Source organism: Malaclemys terrapin, chromosome 1 (genome assembly GCF_027887155.1).
Source record: "Malaclemys terrapin pileata isolate rMalTer1 chromosome 1, rMalTer1.hap1, whole genome shotgun sequence".
NCBI classification, from domain to species: domain Eukaryota; kingdom Metazoa; phylum Chordata; order Testudines; family Emydidae; genus Malaclemys; species Malaclemys terrapin.
Window position 1 is genome coordinate 74757626 of NC_071505.1, and position 17228 is coordinate 74774853.

The 17228-nt window shown below is 40.3% G+C and overlaps 1 protein-coding gene across 1 annotated transcript in view; it reads left to right on the forward strand.

Annotated features, from left to right (window-relative positions):
* The window catches only part of TMTC2 (transmembrane O-mannosyltransferase targeting cadherins 2), a 356223-nt gene that overhangs the window by 219910 nt on the left and 119085 nt on the right, over positions 1 to 17228 (forward strand). The window contains 1 exon segment of the mRNA XM_054027472.1: positions 13231 to 13345. Within this exon segment, the coding sequence (XP_053883447.1) occupies positions 13231 to 13345 (115 nt within the window).

A 17228-nucleotide genomic window follows, 5' to 3' on the forward strand; every position in this document is an offset into this window, starting at 1 on the left:
AGAGGACAGGGTCAAGTCTGTTGTCCTCACAGTACTCAGAATACACAGTGCTCAGTACTCAGAGTCTGTCTTTTCAATTAAATCCCCGTAGTGATAAAGGACTATGCAGTAGAGCTGAACAGATTTTTGAGTACCCCAGTTGTTCAGGAGGTTTTCCCTTTGTTGATACCCAATGGAAACCCTCTTAATGATGTGATCTTTACTGCTAAGCTACAGTGAGAAGGCCTTAATCACACAATAGTGCAGGGGTCGGCAACGTTTGGCACGCGGCTCACCAGGGTAAGCACCCTGGCGGGCCGGGCCAGTTTTATTTACCTGCTGATGTGGCAGGTTCGGCCGATCGCGGCTCCCACTGGCCGCGGTTCACCATCCCGGGCCAATGGGGGCGGCGAGAAGCGGCGCGGGTGAGCGATGTGCTGGCCGCGGCTTCTCGCCGCCCCCATTGGCCCAGGACGGTGAACTGCGGCCAGTGGGGGCCGCGATCGGCCGAACCTGCCACGTGAGCAGGTAAATAAAACTGTCCCGGCCCGCCAGGGTGCTTACACTGGCGAGCCGCGTGCCGAACGTTGCCAACTCCTGCAATAGTGTATATATTAATGTGATTAGTTCCATTAAATCCAATGGGACCACTTAAGTGAGTAAGTACTCCCTAAGGTAAGTAAAGGCTCCACAGTCTGAGCTGAAATGAGCAAAGTGGTGAGGCCTAAAAGTAATCCCATTTTGTAAGACATTCAAGGCCTACACTCAGTTTGATTGGGCTGCTAGAACTGCCTTGGAGAAACACTGGAAAGTCAACTTTTTTTCCAGCCTAACATGTAATACACCAAGAGAATTGGGAGTATTAAGCACTCATGATGAACACAATGAGAAATAGCTATGAATAAATGTAAAAACTACACATCCGAATTGCAAACCTTGGCGACAAAGCTGAATCAGTCTTCCAAAATTCTTCAGTTGCTTCTGCAACCATGCTGACACAGCAATGGATGGCTCTCTGCTGCGTATATTCCTCCGTTCCTCTGGGCCATTATTCCCAAAGTCTTTGACTAGATCATCAATGAAGGGCTGAACAAACAATATAAATGGCACTCTTAACGGGGAAAAAATAAGTTATGGATGCTGGGAGGATGATGAGTCACCAGTATTAGAGTGGATTTGAGCATTAGTGGATGTTGGCTTATATGAAAAATCAGTATATAAAATACATGAAAAAGTTATGAGTGTTCAGAAACTATTCATTTATCACATTAAGAAGTAAGAAACAGAATGTTTTTGTTGGCAAGTAACCAACGTGTGCTGGTGAGTTGATCTGAATGTATAAACTAACAAATATATATATTTAGAACAATTATAGTACCGATAATTGATGTTATGGATACTTTTACAATACATTTTGACAAATGTTATTTGCATTTGGAATTCTGTGGAAAACAGAAATATCCAAGACAAACGAAAATGTTCTGTGTTATATTTGTGAAGTAGATTATGTGAAAAATATTAAACCCCCAAAGTAATCACCTTTAGCACTTATGCAGGGCCAGCTCCAGGGTTTTTGCTGCCCCAAGCAGCCCCTCCCCCCCCCCCCCCCAAAAAAAAAAGCTGTGATTGCTATCTGTGGCACTTCGGTGGGCGGGAGGTCTTTTGCTCCAAGTGGGAGCGAGGGACCCACTGCTGAATTGCCGCTGAAGAGACGGATGTGCTGCCCCTCTCCGGTGTGGCCGCTGCAAACACCTGCTTGGTAAGCTGGTGCCTGGAGCCGGCCCTAGAATCAATCATAGAATATCAGGGTTGGAAGGGACCTCAGGAGGCCATCTAGTCCAACCCCCTGCTCAAAGCAGGACCAATCCCCAATTTTTGACCCAATCCCTAAATGGCCCCCTCAAGGATTGAACTCACAACCCTGGGTTTAGCAGGCCAATGCTCAAACCACTGAGCTATCCCACCCCCCAAACCAGCCCTGCACTTATGTATTCATTTTCATATTCAAAGTGCTTTACAAACATTATCTAATTAATCTTCAGAACACCTTTACGAGGTATCATTGGTAAGGGTGATGTAAAATTATTTAAAATGCCGAACAGTAATTACTCTTTTCCACATTGATTCAGTTCAAGACTTTATACATTTCTGTTGAGAACCTTTTTTGACCTTTCTATTCATAAAAGTGGTTTTCTCTCTGGAACTAAATAATTGGTTCTAATAAACTGTGAGTGCTTAAAATCAGGGCTTGAAAAATCCATTCTCCTTTATCAAGTAGTAAGGTATCCTTGAAAGGAAAGGACCATCAACTGAAGAATCTAACCTTTCAATTAAAAGAAGAACAAAAAAATCTTATCCTGTATGGCTCTGAATATAACCTTCTAAATGTGAACAGTGTAACTAGTGCAATGTTCTCTCCTTTCTGCAAAGAGAACTCCTCCTTGGGTCCCAGCATCCATGTGACACCACATTGAACTCCATGAGGATAGTCACCGCCCCCTGTGGTTTTTCCTACAGGCTGGGAGCCTCAATCTAAAGACATGCTGACCTAGGCTATATCTACACAGCACACCACCTGTGGCAGCATGTAGGCTATCTTTAGCTACATGCTACAGTGAAAAGCTGATTGTGTTGACACTATGGTGTTTAGCTCCACACTGCAGTGAAAGGCTTTGGCAGTGCTCCCTGTTATGGGGAAAGGCTCTGGCAGTTCCCTGACGCAGGATTTTTTCCCTGCAGGGGGGAAAGGCTCTGGCAGCAGAGAACTGCAGGAACCTTTCCCTCCTGCCTTCACCCAGGACACTACACACTTAAAAAGAGCAGCGTAGACAAGGAGACTGCTTGGGGGCGTAGAGAGCCATGCAGAGTACATACCTGAGTATATACCCATACGGTTCAGGCATGTCTTTACTCTGCCCACCTAAGCAGGGCTACATTGTTAAATGCGATTTATACCCATGCTATGGGGGCATGTAGCATACCCCCCCCCCCGCTCCCCGGCCCAAAAGGAGTGTGCAGTGTAGATGTGCCTCTAGTGTAGTTGTTTGTGCTCAGACTTAACAAGCTACAAAATTCCCCAGAGACTTGTGAGCGTTTACTACAGCTTTTCATAATGCATACTACCCCAGCCCCATCTGAGCGAGGGGGTTGCTCATCCAACAGCGATTAGGGCTACATAGGTATCTAGACAGATAACAGCAGAGGTGCAGGTACTGATATGATTCATCTAGCTGAAATAAAGGACTAAGCTATAACTAGACTAGCTTTTTTGGACCTCATGTTACAGTACTATCTATGCCTGTCACTAATATTGCTTTAACCTTCTCTCATCTATTTCAAAAAGAGTGCTCATCTCCACCCCATCATAGGTCATAATTATAATTTATATGTATTTGAGTGTATAATCAGTACATATTTCACTATGTGTATTTCAGTAGTATCAAGAGGCCCCATTCTGCTGGGCACTGTACAAACATGTAGCAAGAACCAACCCCTAACCAAAAAAGCTAGCAATCAAAATAGCAAGAAACAAAGAATGTGAAGAGAAACAAGAGGTACAGACAGTTCAAGTGACTTTTTCAAGGTCACATAACAGATCAGTAGCAAAACTGGGAATACCAGTCTAGTGCCTTATCTGTAAGCCCCTTCATTTTCAGTTTAAACCAATTTTAATTGAAAAAATCCTGGGTTTTATAAAAAGTAATATTTTTTTTTTCCGATTGCACCCTACTTTTGTATCATTCAGATAGATAAAAAAACAATTTGTTTTATTAGGAAAATACAACACATTGCATGATATATATATTACAAGAATACATTAGTCTGTGTGTATATGCAAAGCTGCCTGTTGAAGTAAGGCTATGGATTAGTCTAGAAGATACACACAGTAAACAAAACAGTCACGCACACAAGCTCTGAAATGTACTGATGAATATCACGCCCACCACATACACATTTCACATTGTTGGCAGATAACAGTTTAAAGATCTGACATACTAAAATGGGAAGAAAACAAAAATCTGTATCAGAATATGTTTCAGAACAAAAGTATTAGAAGTCACCAAAAAAAAAAAAAACCAGGAGAAAAAGGTGATGTTGAATGTATGCGCTGCAAAGGTGTGGACCAATTATTAAATGTAAATATTTATTGGTGAATAGTTCAAGTCTACAACAGTAAACTGTTTATTCAAATGAAGAGTTTTATTTGGGAATTAGATATCTTGTTTTCTTAAACTCATAAGTGTTTTGATTTCTGTTTTAGTTCTGCAGCAAACCACGTTGAATTTCATTTATCAAAGCATTAATCTATCAAATATTTTCCCCACAGTCCTTCCATCCACCAAAATAAACCCTGATATTTACCCACAAAAATTATTAATTACTTTTTTCACTGATTGTCACCAGTTTTTATTGTTGTAGCAATAAACACTGATAAATTCCCAGGAAAAATTAAATAAAATAAAAACTGAAAAGGAAGGGCCCTACTTACGTTAGACTGCACTCACATTACAAGAGTGGATGTTCAATCTATTGTGGAATAATTGAAATGTACAGATGAGAAAAAAGTGAAGCTTTCTGCACTAGCTACAGACTAGAGTAACTGTGTACCTTTATTGATGCCTACTGTACTTTCAGCTTTATTCTATTAATTTAAATTTAATTTTAACCTTCAAAATAAGTTTCTGATGGTATTCTAATGGACTGTCTAAGGTGAAGTACATTTTTCCAACCTCTTAATAGACAATTTCAGAGAGATAGTAAAGTGGACATTTTGGTTCATTTTAAATATCATGAAATATTCAGTCTAGAAAAATACTGAGGATGAATGGAAAAATATAATAAAACCAAAACTTCTTGTAACTTTTCGTATTTGCTGCTGCTTGCTTCAGGGAGGTGAGAATCGTACCACTGTATCTTACTTGTCACGTTTTTCATTGTAACCAGGTTCAGAGCAGTAGCCGTGTTAGTCTGTATCAGCAAAAAACAACGAGGAGTACTTGTGGCACCCTAGAGACTAACAAATTTATTTGGGCATAAGCTTTCGTGGCCACTTCCACCTTAATTGAATTGGCTCATTAGCACTGGTCCCCTACTTGGTAAGGCAACTCCCATCATTTCATGTGCTAGAATATATATTCTGCTTACTGTATTTTTCACTCCATGCATCTGATGAAGTGGGTTTTAGCCCACGAAAGCTTATGCCCAAATAAATTTGTTAGTCTCTAAGGTGCCACAAGGACACCTCATTGTTTTGTGGTGATACTGCCATAGGCTGTAAAGTGCTAGCATGTACATTTATAATTTATAACTACTGTACAACTATAATTTATAGTGCAGTGTGAAAAGATGTTAAGAATAGATGGTAAAAAATTGACATACACTTGAATTTTAGACTGTCATGCTCTAGGAATTCAGTGCACATAAAAGTTAATAGCAAAGGAGAAAAGTTTTTTTGTTTAGTCTTTTTGTATTTTATACTTTAAAATTTTCTAAATGAATTTAGTACTCATCTAAGATTCAGGGTTGATTGCTCTATAAACTGTACTTTAAAACAGATATACAATGGGCAGGGCCAGTGTGAGCTTCCCCAACACTGACCTGGATTGGTCAGCCTGCAGTCATGCACAATATTGATCACCAATGTCTCTGTCTTGAAACAACCAACTGGGTACTATCTAACAGTTATGATAGAATGATTTTTAAACTGTTGACCCCATTCTACTAAGAACTGGATGGAGACAACTCATTTCAGAAAAGCCACTGACTAATCCAGTGGATGGTGCCAACTCTTGGTCACTACCAGCCAGGGTGAGATTTGAACCCAAGAGAACCTCCCATTTCCCAATTCATCCCAAAGCATTTAATTAACATGCCAATATGCCAACTATACCAAGCAATATTTCTATCTACCACTGAAATGCTATCACCTCTGGAGCTAGACAGGCTGTTTAATAGTTCACAGGAGCAGTACTTTAGGACAGGAAGAATAGCACATCCAATTGAAACTACCGGGGAATTTTGTTCAGTTTCCATGCACCAGGATGAAAAGGTGCCATGCTTTCTTACAAAACCTGCTATGAGGTTTCTAAAATTCTAGTGCCTAGGACATAAGAAAAAATATATCTAAAAGATAATACCCTGCAGCTACAGCATTCTTCTTCAATACTATTTTTCCACATCAGTTCAGATTTGACTTGGAAGACTTCCACCTACTGAATCAACATTAGCAAAGATTCTTTTGGTTTAGTTGCATCCTTTAAGATGTAAAATGATAGATTTTGTATCATGTTGCAAAGGCACCTTTTTTGCTTTTATTCTCTTACATAACAGGTTCAGAATACAGTAAAACCACAAACTTTGGAACTCCTAAAATGTAAAAGTGTGCTCCTGTAGAGAAAGTACACCTTGGCCAACCTTAGATAATTTATTAGTGCATGTTGTGCAGAGTAATTTAATCTCCAAAATGTATATATCTCAAATCTACCAGTTTACAGTTTACAGTTCAATTTTGGAAAGAAAATGTAAAATCAATGTTGACAGCATTGTAAAAACCTGAAACAGGTACCTGTACAGGAAAAGGAAAAAATAAACATTCCATTAAACTATTGCAACAATAGCTCATGCCATGTAACCACTAGCAACAGAGATAACAGCTTCTTGAAGTTTTTTTTTTTTTAAATAATTCAAGTGGGATTATATATCACAGGGGTAGTACACCTCATATGAGCTGGTTGGGTATTTCTCAACAAAACTGACTTTGGCAAATGCAGACTCATCAAAATTGAAACTCTTTTGTGGAAATTTGCCAGTGTTGATAAAACTTTTGTGAAAGAATACTCCCCACCCCAATGGCTGTTCTGAGGTGGGTCTCTCTCAATCTCTCCTGTTGCAGCTGTTACACTTGGCATAAATAATTAAATATTCATTGGTCCAGGGAGAGAGAGAGAGAGAGAGACACTGACTCAATATAGTGGTCAGGGCAGTCATCTGGGATGTGAGAGGCACAGATTCAAGTCCCTGCTCCAGTGATTATTTAAAACAACTGGAGGTCTAATAGCTGCAAAATAAGAAGAGTAAAATTTAACTTGCTCTTTCCCTTCCTCGGCCATCATGGTCTGGGCATGCTACAACAGGGAGTATTGCTGTTCATCAGTCTCCACTAGATGTCTAAGGCCTTGGCTACGCTCGCGGATTCACAGCGCTGCCGCTTGAGAGAGCTCTCGCAGCGCTGCAAGTACTCCACCTCTCCGAGGGGAATAGCTTGCACAGAGCTGCACTCGCTGCACTCAGGGAGGGTGTTTTTTCACGCCCCTGAGCGCAGCAAGTGCAGCGCTGTGAATTGCCAGTGTAGCCAAGGCCTATGCTTAAATTGACCAGCTTCAGAGGAATCCATGTCTGGCCTTCTTTGGAATAAAGAGAAGATTCCCACAACACCTGCCTTTTCTGAAAAAGAGAATCTCACCCATGGTTTAGGGAAGACAAACAGTGCTGCTTGTCAAGTTACAGAAGAGCAGTTGCCCTTTCCCTAGTGAAGAATTCAAGATTTAGAACAAATGTAGGACCCAAATGTAGGGCAGATGTCAAAATTGATAAGTAACTATTACTTTTGTTGTTTTGAAGGGGACTGGTAAGATTAATATGCAGCACTTATATTACTAAAGCAAATATTAGTATCCTGAAGAAAGTCTGCCACAAAATTGTGGCCTCTTGTGGCCTTTGTGTTCTAGTGGCCTCTTCACAGCAGGAGTTGCCAATCTGGTCTGTCCATCTATCTAGATTCTTATAGTAATGCCCACACCATAGTATCTGAGTGTCTCCCCAGAGCCTCCTTTTTTTTGCTCACACTTTCTTATCTAGAAGGACAGGAAGCTATTGGCTAAATTTCAAAAATTAGCAGTTGCGCTGTCATTACCAAAATTACGGACTTTTATTTGGCATACAAAGTGCAATATGCTGTCATCTCTGAAATTTGTTATGAAAATGCAAAGTCCACAATGGCATTGTATTCACTCCATTTCTTGAAGACTGGTAAGGAGAGCTGGTGGTATGGAGAATAAGAGCAGGAGAGAATCTAACCCCAAACAGTAACTATTAATTTCACAAATTAAAAGCAAGTCAGAAAGGCGCAAAACTGGAACATCTGTTTAGAAATGTACTTGTGCCAATGTAATTTTTTCCCCATGAAGCAGAGTTCTTAGTTTGATGGACTGCTGAGAGGATGATCTATTACAAACTTCTACGACTGTTCTTTAATTAGTTTGGTTACTTTTGGAGCAGTTTATCAGTGTCATCCAAGCAGTAATCTAGGTCACGTTTTTGTCATCTTCATCAATTTCTGCACTGAAACATATTTTATGAATGACTCCTGTATCCATAAGGTCAGAATAACACAGAATAAAATATTAGTAAATTATGGATGTGCATGTGCATATAGTTGATTACTTGTAATGTTAAGTTTTTCAGTGCTATGTATTATCGATGTAAAAATATTTTTGTATCCCTTCTGATTATCAAAATGTAAAATATGGCCTATGGTTTAATGCATTCTGAGAAGCAGTATTTTCTCAGCTGTATTACCACAAACAGTATAGCAGTCTGCTCCATTTTCACATCCTAAGTTTTTTGTTTTTTCCCTTCCTCCTTTCTGTAGAAGTAGTTTGATGACAGATTCTAATTTGTGCCAAGAAGCTATAAGTTCTAAAAAGATTTCAGTAACAACTAGTCAACCTTCTCTTTATTTCAGCTGTTCTAATGCAGATTTATTTGCGAATCCTCGTTTCTGATGGTCGGTTAGCTCCTTTGTCATGAATATTTTCTAAGAATCTTTTTTAATAAGACAACTGAATCTGAATCAGCTGGTCTAAATTTATTATTTTGTAGATTGCTTTTCTCTGAAATTTTAATTTTGTTCCTTGGTTATTCTCATTTTGCTGGAGTAATAATGCAAATGTAACTGGCAATACAGAAGAAGGAAAAAGGTTTGTTGATAGGAAGATATTTAACTTGCATTTGAATTATGCAGGCAAGAAACAAATGAAAATGAAAATCCAATTCTGTGATATATTTTGTAAAATATGCTTCTTGAATTCTGGCTCATTAGTTACAGCTAAAACAAATTTTGCCATCATACATTCTTTCCAGAGAAAACCAGAGTAATTGACATGTATAGGCCTTTCTCAGAATAATTAGCCCTGGATCCTTGAGTTTGAAGGGACTACTACTCATACACAAAGTTAAGCATGTTCCTAAATTTTCAGGATTAGTTCTTAACTTGGTAAATATTTTCATCTTCAAACTGAAATTTCCCATGTTTGTTTTTCAGTCTGAGAGCAATTTTAAAAAATAAAAGAAAATTTGACCAAAATCATACCTCCATTTTAATGTATGAAGAGAACTGAAAAATCCTTTTGGTGTTTTTTAAGGCACAGTTGTAGCACATGAGCTGTTTGGGGTCAACACTATGCAAGTTTGTTATGAATGTTGTTGCTAGGTTACACACATGTCATTTTGTGGTCTATTTAAAATCTATTTTGATTTGGCCAAATTATATGCGTTTTTAAAAATTGTATTCCCTTTGGGGGCACTGTTTTTCTAAATGCTTTTTATACAACCTGGCAATGGTTTATTGGCTCAGAATGCATACAGATGTAAGTTGAATGGAAATTCTTGTTCAAAATATTATTTCTCAAACTTCTTTTGGCTTTGTGTGTCAATATGTGTTGAACATGATCTGAGAATATCTGTATGCAGTGAGGCAGAACTTTGAATACTCTGTGTGACGATGTATATAATACATGACTTTAACTGCCTCTTTTATGTGTATGCATTATGAAATAGTCTTTAATAGCATGTTAATATGTTATTTTTTCTACAAGATGCTACCTGTTTCAGTGCAGGACTCCAATGAGGGGTTGGTCCACAGTGAATGGAGACAGTTTCCTCATTCTCTGCACACCATTCAGTCCCTGCACTGAACAAGGAAGAGCTCCTATGGGAAAATGTCATTTTGTAATTAAAGACTGAATCATAACATATACGCACTTCAGCGCCTCCTGAATTTTGAGTGTTTTACTGTGCAATGCTAATTTTCCTTTATTATTTTGCATTATAAAAGTTACTAGAATAAAGTTCATTTACCAATTTAAAACTTCAGAGTCATTAATCCAATTGCCTTCACATTTAATATGAGGACTCTTCCTCTTTGAATTCTAGCCAGGTGCAAAGTTTGAAGTTGAATGCCAAAAAGATATTCAGAGCCACAGAGAAATGTGTGTATAGTCATGTATATGTGTATAATTAATTAACTTTTGTTTCTCAACCTTGCATACTCAAAGAGTTTAACTGATTTTCTTACAACTTTGCAAAAAAAATTGTGCGGACACAAAGCATAAAAAGTTGAGTGAATAAAAATGTGGTTTAGAATGTAAATACCCTAACAATTGTTAGTGTGGGTTGTACTAGTTATCTGAATGTAATGCTTTGCTATACCTCTGTTACATTTGCAGTTCCCTAGACACATAGGGAGTGAAAATTCTAGGGGAATTGTTGTCACTCTTTTCCATAGCATGGCCTCTCTTCCATCTAGTCTAAGGGCTTGTCTATACTACCCGGGCAGCGATCAATCCAGCGGGGGTCAATTTATTGCGTCTAGTATAGACACGATAAATCAACCGCTGAGTGCTCTCCCGTCGACTCCAGTACTCCACCAGAATGAGGAGTGCAAGCGGAGTCAACAGGAGAGCGTCAGCTGTCGACTTACCGCAGTGAAGACACCATGGTAAGTAGATCTAAGTACATCAACTTTAGCTACACTATTCACATAGCTGAAGTTGTGTATCTTAGATCAACCCTGCTCGGTAGTGTAGACAAGCCTTAAACCTCCTTCCCTGACCATTTGCTAACATAGGAATAGTAGGTCCTGACTGATACCTGTTCACAACCCTCTGGGAGTCTGACCTCCAGGATAAGGACCCATGTCCCAAGGCATCATCTCTGTTACTTAAGTGTACATACTGAGCCACCAGATCATGTTCAACTAGTTCTGTATGTAAAATGCAGTAAACATTTATAGGAAAAAATATTGTATTCAATATTTCATTGCAAAAGTAAAATAAAAACTGGGACTCCAATCCCCATTTGTGTTGCTTGTGAGATTCACTTTTCCTCAGTCCCATCGTTGCCCCCACTCCATCACGTGATGTTAACTTGATGATAGTTAGCATTTAATGATAGTTCTTCAACTGCAAATTATGAAAAAGACAAAGTGTGCTAAGTATAAAAATAAAAATTGTCAAGCAGAGACCCAGATTTTGACCTATGTTAAAAACCTGGGGATTCTAAATCGGTATGCTTTAATATGCATATTGGCTTGCTAAAAAGCAATAAATTGCTCTCTGCTACTATTCATGTAGTACAATGGGGCACAATCAAAGGAACTGTTTAATGCCTGTGCAATATTGGGCTCCTATTTCCCCTTAAGCAAAGTTGATATTGGTTTCAGTATTTGCCAGTTTTAAAGCCCTTATACAAAGAAGCTGTAACAGTGGAACATGCGTAAATTTATTAGATGGAGTATTGCCCTCTGTATAGGGACAGTTGTTGGGAGGGTTTGGCAAAAGATCATTCTGTTTGGCAGGATGTTGTTTGCCTCATAATCTCATGGTAAGTTAATCTATTACTCTGCTATGGGAGAATTAGGGGAGGAAAGTCTAGATACCATTTATGTAAGACCTACAACTTCTTCAATGCAGAGACAAGCATCAAGAGACAGTATATTAACAAGTCTTGTTCTCTGTGTCCTGCTGACGTCTGTAATGTTTGGTATATAGTAAAGCAATAAACCAGTCAGATCCACAAATGGCTTGTATTTCTATAATGTTTATCAAGTGTAAAAAGACATGTCCTTCAGGGAACTAAATTGTACTGTCAGACATCTGAAATATATACATAGAGTAAAAACTAAAACTTAAGGGAGAGTAGGGGGAATATTTTAGCACATACGTTTTGTTAGAGAATGATAGTGCATTTGCAGCTTTAGTAGTTCTAGTTACTTAGGAGATAAATAAGATTTATTGTGTTAATGCTCTTTAAATGAAATTCTAAGCAAAAATGAAATAACACATAAAGGAGAGAGTCTCCCTTCTCAGAGAAATATCCATTTTGTTTTGGCACCTGTATAAAAAGCTATATGTGCAATTGGGGAGACAGCAATTGTGGTTTTGTTTTCATGGATGCCTTTAGATTTTCTTCCTTCTGTGGTTCACAGTAGTGATGTTATGTATACTGCTGCTAAGTTAATTCTGCTGAGAGGAAAATGCTGTGTTTGCTGCTGTTTTCATCTTTGGCTGGGTACTTTTGCAGCAGACCTCAACAGCTTGACATCAATGTACTTTATTTAAAAAAAAAAAAAGTATCTGCAATAATTACTAGTTTCTTTATTTGTGCTATGTGAAAACTGTATTGCAATATTGGCTATGAAAGATGCCTATAGTACCAGAATTAGTTGTACTGCTTAGGTTTCAGAGGTGCTAAGTGAAATATTGTTGGTGGGGGTAGCCACATTTCCAAATGACTGTCTGCAGAGCTTCAAATGCATTTTACTTCAAAATATTTTAGGATGGGATATAAAAGCCCATTGTATAGTGTAAAATTTTGTGAAGTAAAGAACCACATGCTCCTTTCAACTAGAAAATACTTTTAACCAATCTGTGTAGCATGTTAGAATCATATTGCATGCCTCTGATCTTGTTAGTTGCCTAACCTGAACTTCAATTGCTGTGTCATTTATCAGCTTTCATATTCCAGGGAGATCTGTGTTTATTTGGGGAGATTCCTTGTGGCTTATGGGTAGATAGGTATACAACAAGCTTCAATCATGAAGGCCCCCTGGCCATACACATAAACTGGGAGGGTTATTATTTTAGGATGATTTCATATAAAATGTCCCTTGCCCTCCAGTAGAGCAAGCCCTTTTAGTAAAGATTTGTGATACAATGTATTTTTAAACATCATCTTTCTTCAAATGTGACAATTATACCGAATTTATGAAGATCATTGCTATTGAACTTAAGTCTCCCAGTAAGATGAAATGATAGAGTAACGGAAAGAAATTCTTACACACACGCACGCATGCACACACACAAAGATTCTCTGTGGGTTTTCTCTCCCTATGGAACTTCCTGATGTTCAAACACTATGGCATGTATAATTCGATTGTAACTGTTTCTGAATACTGCTTTCTCCTCTTGGCAGCATGGGGTAACCTTGGAAATGTTCTCAAGAGCCAGAGCAAGATTTCTGAAGCTGAAAGCGCCTATAGAAATGCCTTGTACTACCGCAGCAACATGGCTGATATGCTTTATAATTTGTAAGTATGCATGGCTTTTCCTGGGTTGGTTCATCTGTGAAACCTGCTGTGAATGGGGCTATTGATTTAGTTGTTGGAAATGGAGATGATGTTAGCTGTTGCTTTTTGGTAATCCTTTTAATTCATCTTCCTCCTTAAACTATGGGTGGAGAGGGCCGCTTTTTGATTTCATCCGTGTTATCAGATATCCATGTATTGGTGCTTCTATTTTGAAGGGAGCAAGTATAGAAACTGTGGATCCATGTAGCCTAAACTCATGGCTCTGGTCTGAAGAAAAATATACAAATCTGTGTGCTCACTGGAAATCCACTGAGCAAAGTTCTGATATTCAAGTCAGTAATGTCAGCATCATATCCAAATTTCTGATCTCCACTAAAATATAAACACACTGATCCACACTTGTGGGCAGGGGCGGCTCTATGTATTTTGCCGCCCCAAGCACAGCAGTCAAGTGGCTTTTGGCGGCATGCCTGCGGGAGGTCCGCCAGTCCCGCGGCTTTGGTGTTCCCGCCGCCAAATTGCTGCCGAAGCCGCGGGACTGGCAGACCTCCCGCAGGCATGCCGCCGAAGGCTCCCTGACTGCCGCCCCCACAGCAACCGGCAGGCCGCCCCCCCGCGGCTTGCCGCCCCAGGCACGCGCTTGGTGCGCTGGTGCCTGGAGTCGCCCCTGCTCATGGGGTCTTTTTTTGTTTGTTTGGGGTTTCATTTTTCTTTTTTTTTTTTAAATATTGCTATGAGGTTGTGTAGCGATGCGGGATTCACTCCTGCAGTGCCTCCTGTTGGTCATCTCGGGAATTAGCTTGTTTCCAACTTTGGAGTGCCCTCTGCAGGACGGTGTCCCGCTGCCGCTTGGCCCCCGTGTCCCTCCCAGACCCAGTGCCCTGTTGTCTGGGGTGCTGCCCCCTTGCAGGAACCCCTTTCTCGCAGGGCCTCTCCAATCTGGGGAACCCCCAACCCTCTAATCCCCACCTTGCCTCCGTCGTGGGCTACTGCCAGTCACCATCTAGCCCCCGCTCACTGGGGCAGACTGCAGTGTAAAAGCCATTCATCATAGGCAAGGTTAGGTTTGGACCTGCTGCCTCTGCCTGCCCGTGGGCTGCCCTCTGCAACCCCCAGTACCCGTTGGCCTTCGGCTAGGCTGCAGCCTGGGGCTTTCCAGGCTGGAGCTTCCCCAGCTCCTTTGCCTTTCCCCAGCCCTGCTCCGCTCAGGTCCCAGCAGCTAGGTCCATCTCCCTCTACAGTTAGAAAGAGACTTCTCCTGGGCCTCTGGTTCACAGACTTTTATAGGCACCAGCTGGGCCTGATTGGGGCATAGCCCAGCTGTGGCTACTTCCCCAATCAGCCTAGCATTTCCCTGCCACAGCCCCCTCCCTGGCTGTTTTAAGCCCTTCAGGGCAGGAGCAGGGTAACCATCCCGCTACAAGTCAAGATCTGGACATTGTCTAGTATAAACCAACGATATCTGGTCAGAGTCTGAGGAGTCTGCTATGTCAAAGTAGCTGAGTATTTTTTTGTCCCTACATGATTGATATGGATAGCAGCACATACATGCAGAAAGGTCCCTTATTCCAATTTGTATGTGTTGATACGTGTGTGGGAGAATAAATAAAATGAAAAGTTGAATGACAGCAATATGGCAGAGAGGTTATTTCTGACTCATTAATCCTTTTAGATAATAAACAGCCTCAGTATAGTACATGCTAATTAGGTAACATCTTGAGCAACTGAAGGGTGATCATACTGTGTAACGTGACACTCAAAATATGGCATTGTGGAGGTTCTGTGTTTGTGTCTCATGTACTTCCAGCTCAAATTTGCTTAGTACACAAGCTTATTTATTTTCTTTAAAAACTGCCAATGTATCCTGCTATCTCAAAGTCAAGCTGAATATTGTCTTGTGTGTCATCACCTACAATACTGAAGGTCAGTTATCCAGTTTCACTGTGTGTGAGGTAGATCAGAATCCAGCTAATGCCATTGACTACATAGCATGAACAGGAGTGAAAAAATAATAATAACTTGTGTGATAGTCCCAGGCCAGTTGGCTACAGCAGAATAGCAGAAGGCAGATATACTGGCCACTGGATTAACAGTTTTCTGTTCCCTGACTGACCAGAGCAGGGGCTGCTCCAGGCTAATGAGAACACCTGACTCCAATTAACCTGCAAAGAGTCAGGTGAGGCCATTAAGCTAATGTGACCACCTGACTCTAATTAAGGCCCCGCTGATACTATAAAAAGGGCTCACTCCAGTCAAGCAGAGGAGAGCCAGGGAGCTAGAGGAGAGGAAGTATGGCTGAAGGGGTGGTTAATGAAGACACCCTCAAGTTATTGATAAGGGAGCCCTAAGGTAAGGGTGAAGAAGGGAGAAGCAGGAGAGCTGTGGGGAAGTGATCCAGGTAAATGTAGCAACTCTGGCAGTGAAAGGTTGGCTGCCAACAGCTGCTACCAATAGGGTCCCTGGGCTGGAACCCGGAGTAGAGGGCGTGCCCGGGTTCCCCCCAACCCACCACTACAGGAACACTTCCTGGGAGAGGAAGTCAGGCCCCTGTCAGGACAGGAGGCTAAACTGTTCTAAAACAAGCCCCTAGGGACAACAGAGACTGTGGGAGTTCTCTCACCACCTCCTTGCTGGCTTATGAGGAAAAGGGCTCAGTAGACTGTAACCCTGGCCCTAGAAAGAGAAGGGCTACGTGGAGGGTCACAGTGAGCCACTGACGCTAGCATATACCGCCTAGAAGCGCAGGACCCACGGGGGCAAGGACAGAGCTCTACCACACTTGTTTAAATCAGAAAAATAGGTAGGTGAGAACAAGAATACACACAAGAAGCAAATCTGAATAAGGAGGTCCTTTTTGTACAAAAGCATTGTTCTGACTATAACTGTACTTTAAAAAAAAAAAAAAAAAACATTTACAAAGCTCAGTAATCTCATTCCCACAAAATTCTAGTCCATTGATTCACTAAAAGTAAACTTGCCAATTGCCAGGATAAATACAATGGAAACTTAGCTCCACTTTTTCAAAATAGGTTAGTGCGGTCCTGGTATTGCTATAATTTATGTACCAAAATTAAGCATGATTTTCTTCTAACTGTAGGCTGTTCATGTAATGTGGGTGGAGTTAAGGTTGCACAAGAGTTCTCAAAGGGTCATTTTCAGATGCTTCTAACTTTGTCCAGTATATGCCTTTTTGGCTGAAGCTTAGCATATTTGTTCTCAGCAAAAACAAGATTATTATTTTTGTTTTTTTGGTGTGGATACAGGGAAAGAGTTTGAGCAAATATAGTTCACGCATTTTTAAGAAGAAGCAAATGGAAGAAAATATACCAGCCTTTCTTATCACTTTTTAAGAAACAGCTCCTGCATCTGACCAGGAGAAATTTGGCAAGGATGATGAGTCCCTAACTTGCAGACATATCTTTTGGTGGTTGGGTGAAAACTGGTTTTGCTTTGATTGAATTATGATTTTTACAACCATATTTGTTCATGTGTACTGTTTTTCTTATTCAATCGACACTCTTCCAGCACAACATTGGTAGTGAACTACATGCATATGTAAGTTGAATAGAGATTTCCAGTGAGTAGATAGTTTCTTGGTATTCCATTGGATTGACATGTGTGTAAGAAAGTGAACTGAAATTTCAGTTTGAATATGTAGGACTGTGCAAGTAGAAGAAGGAAAAGCTCATCTGGAGCACAGCCTTCTTTCATACTATGCCTATATGTGCAAGTGCAAGGCCACTAAGGCCAAAAAGTGAGGATTCTACCGCTGTTTAGCATATAATTACACACGAAGGAATCCCTTTTTGTCTGTATTTTCTTTTAAAAAGAAAACAAATAAAACCTATGCAATTCCATAGGTAAAAATAACTTTTCATTAAAG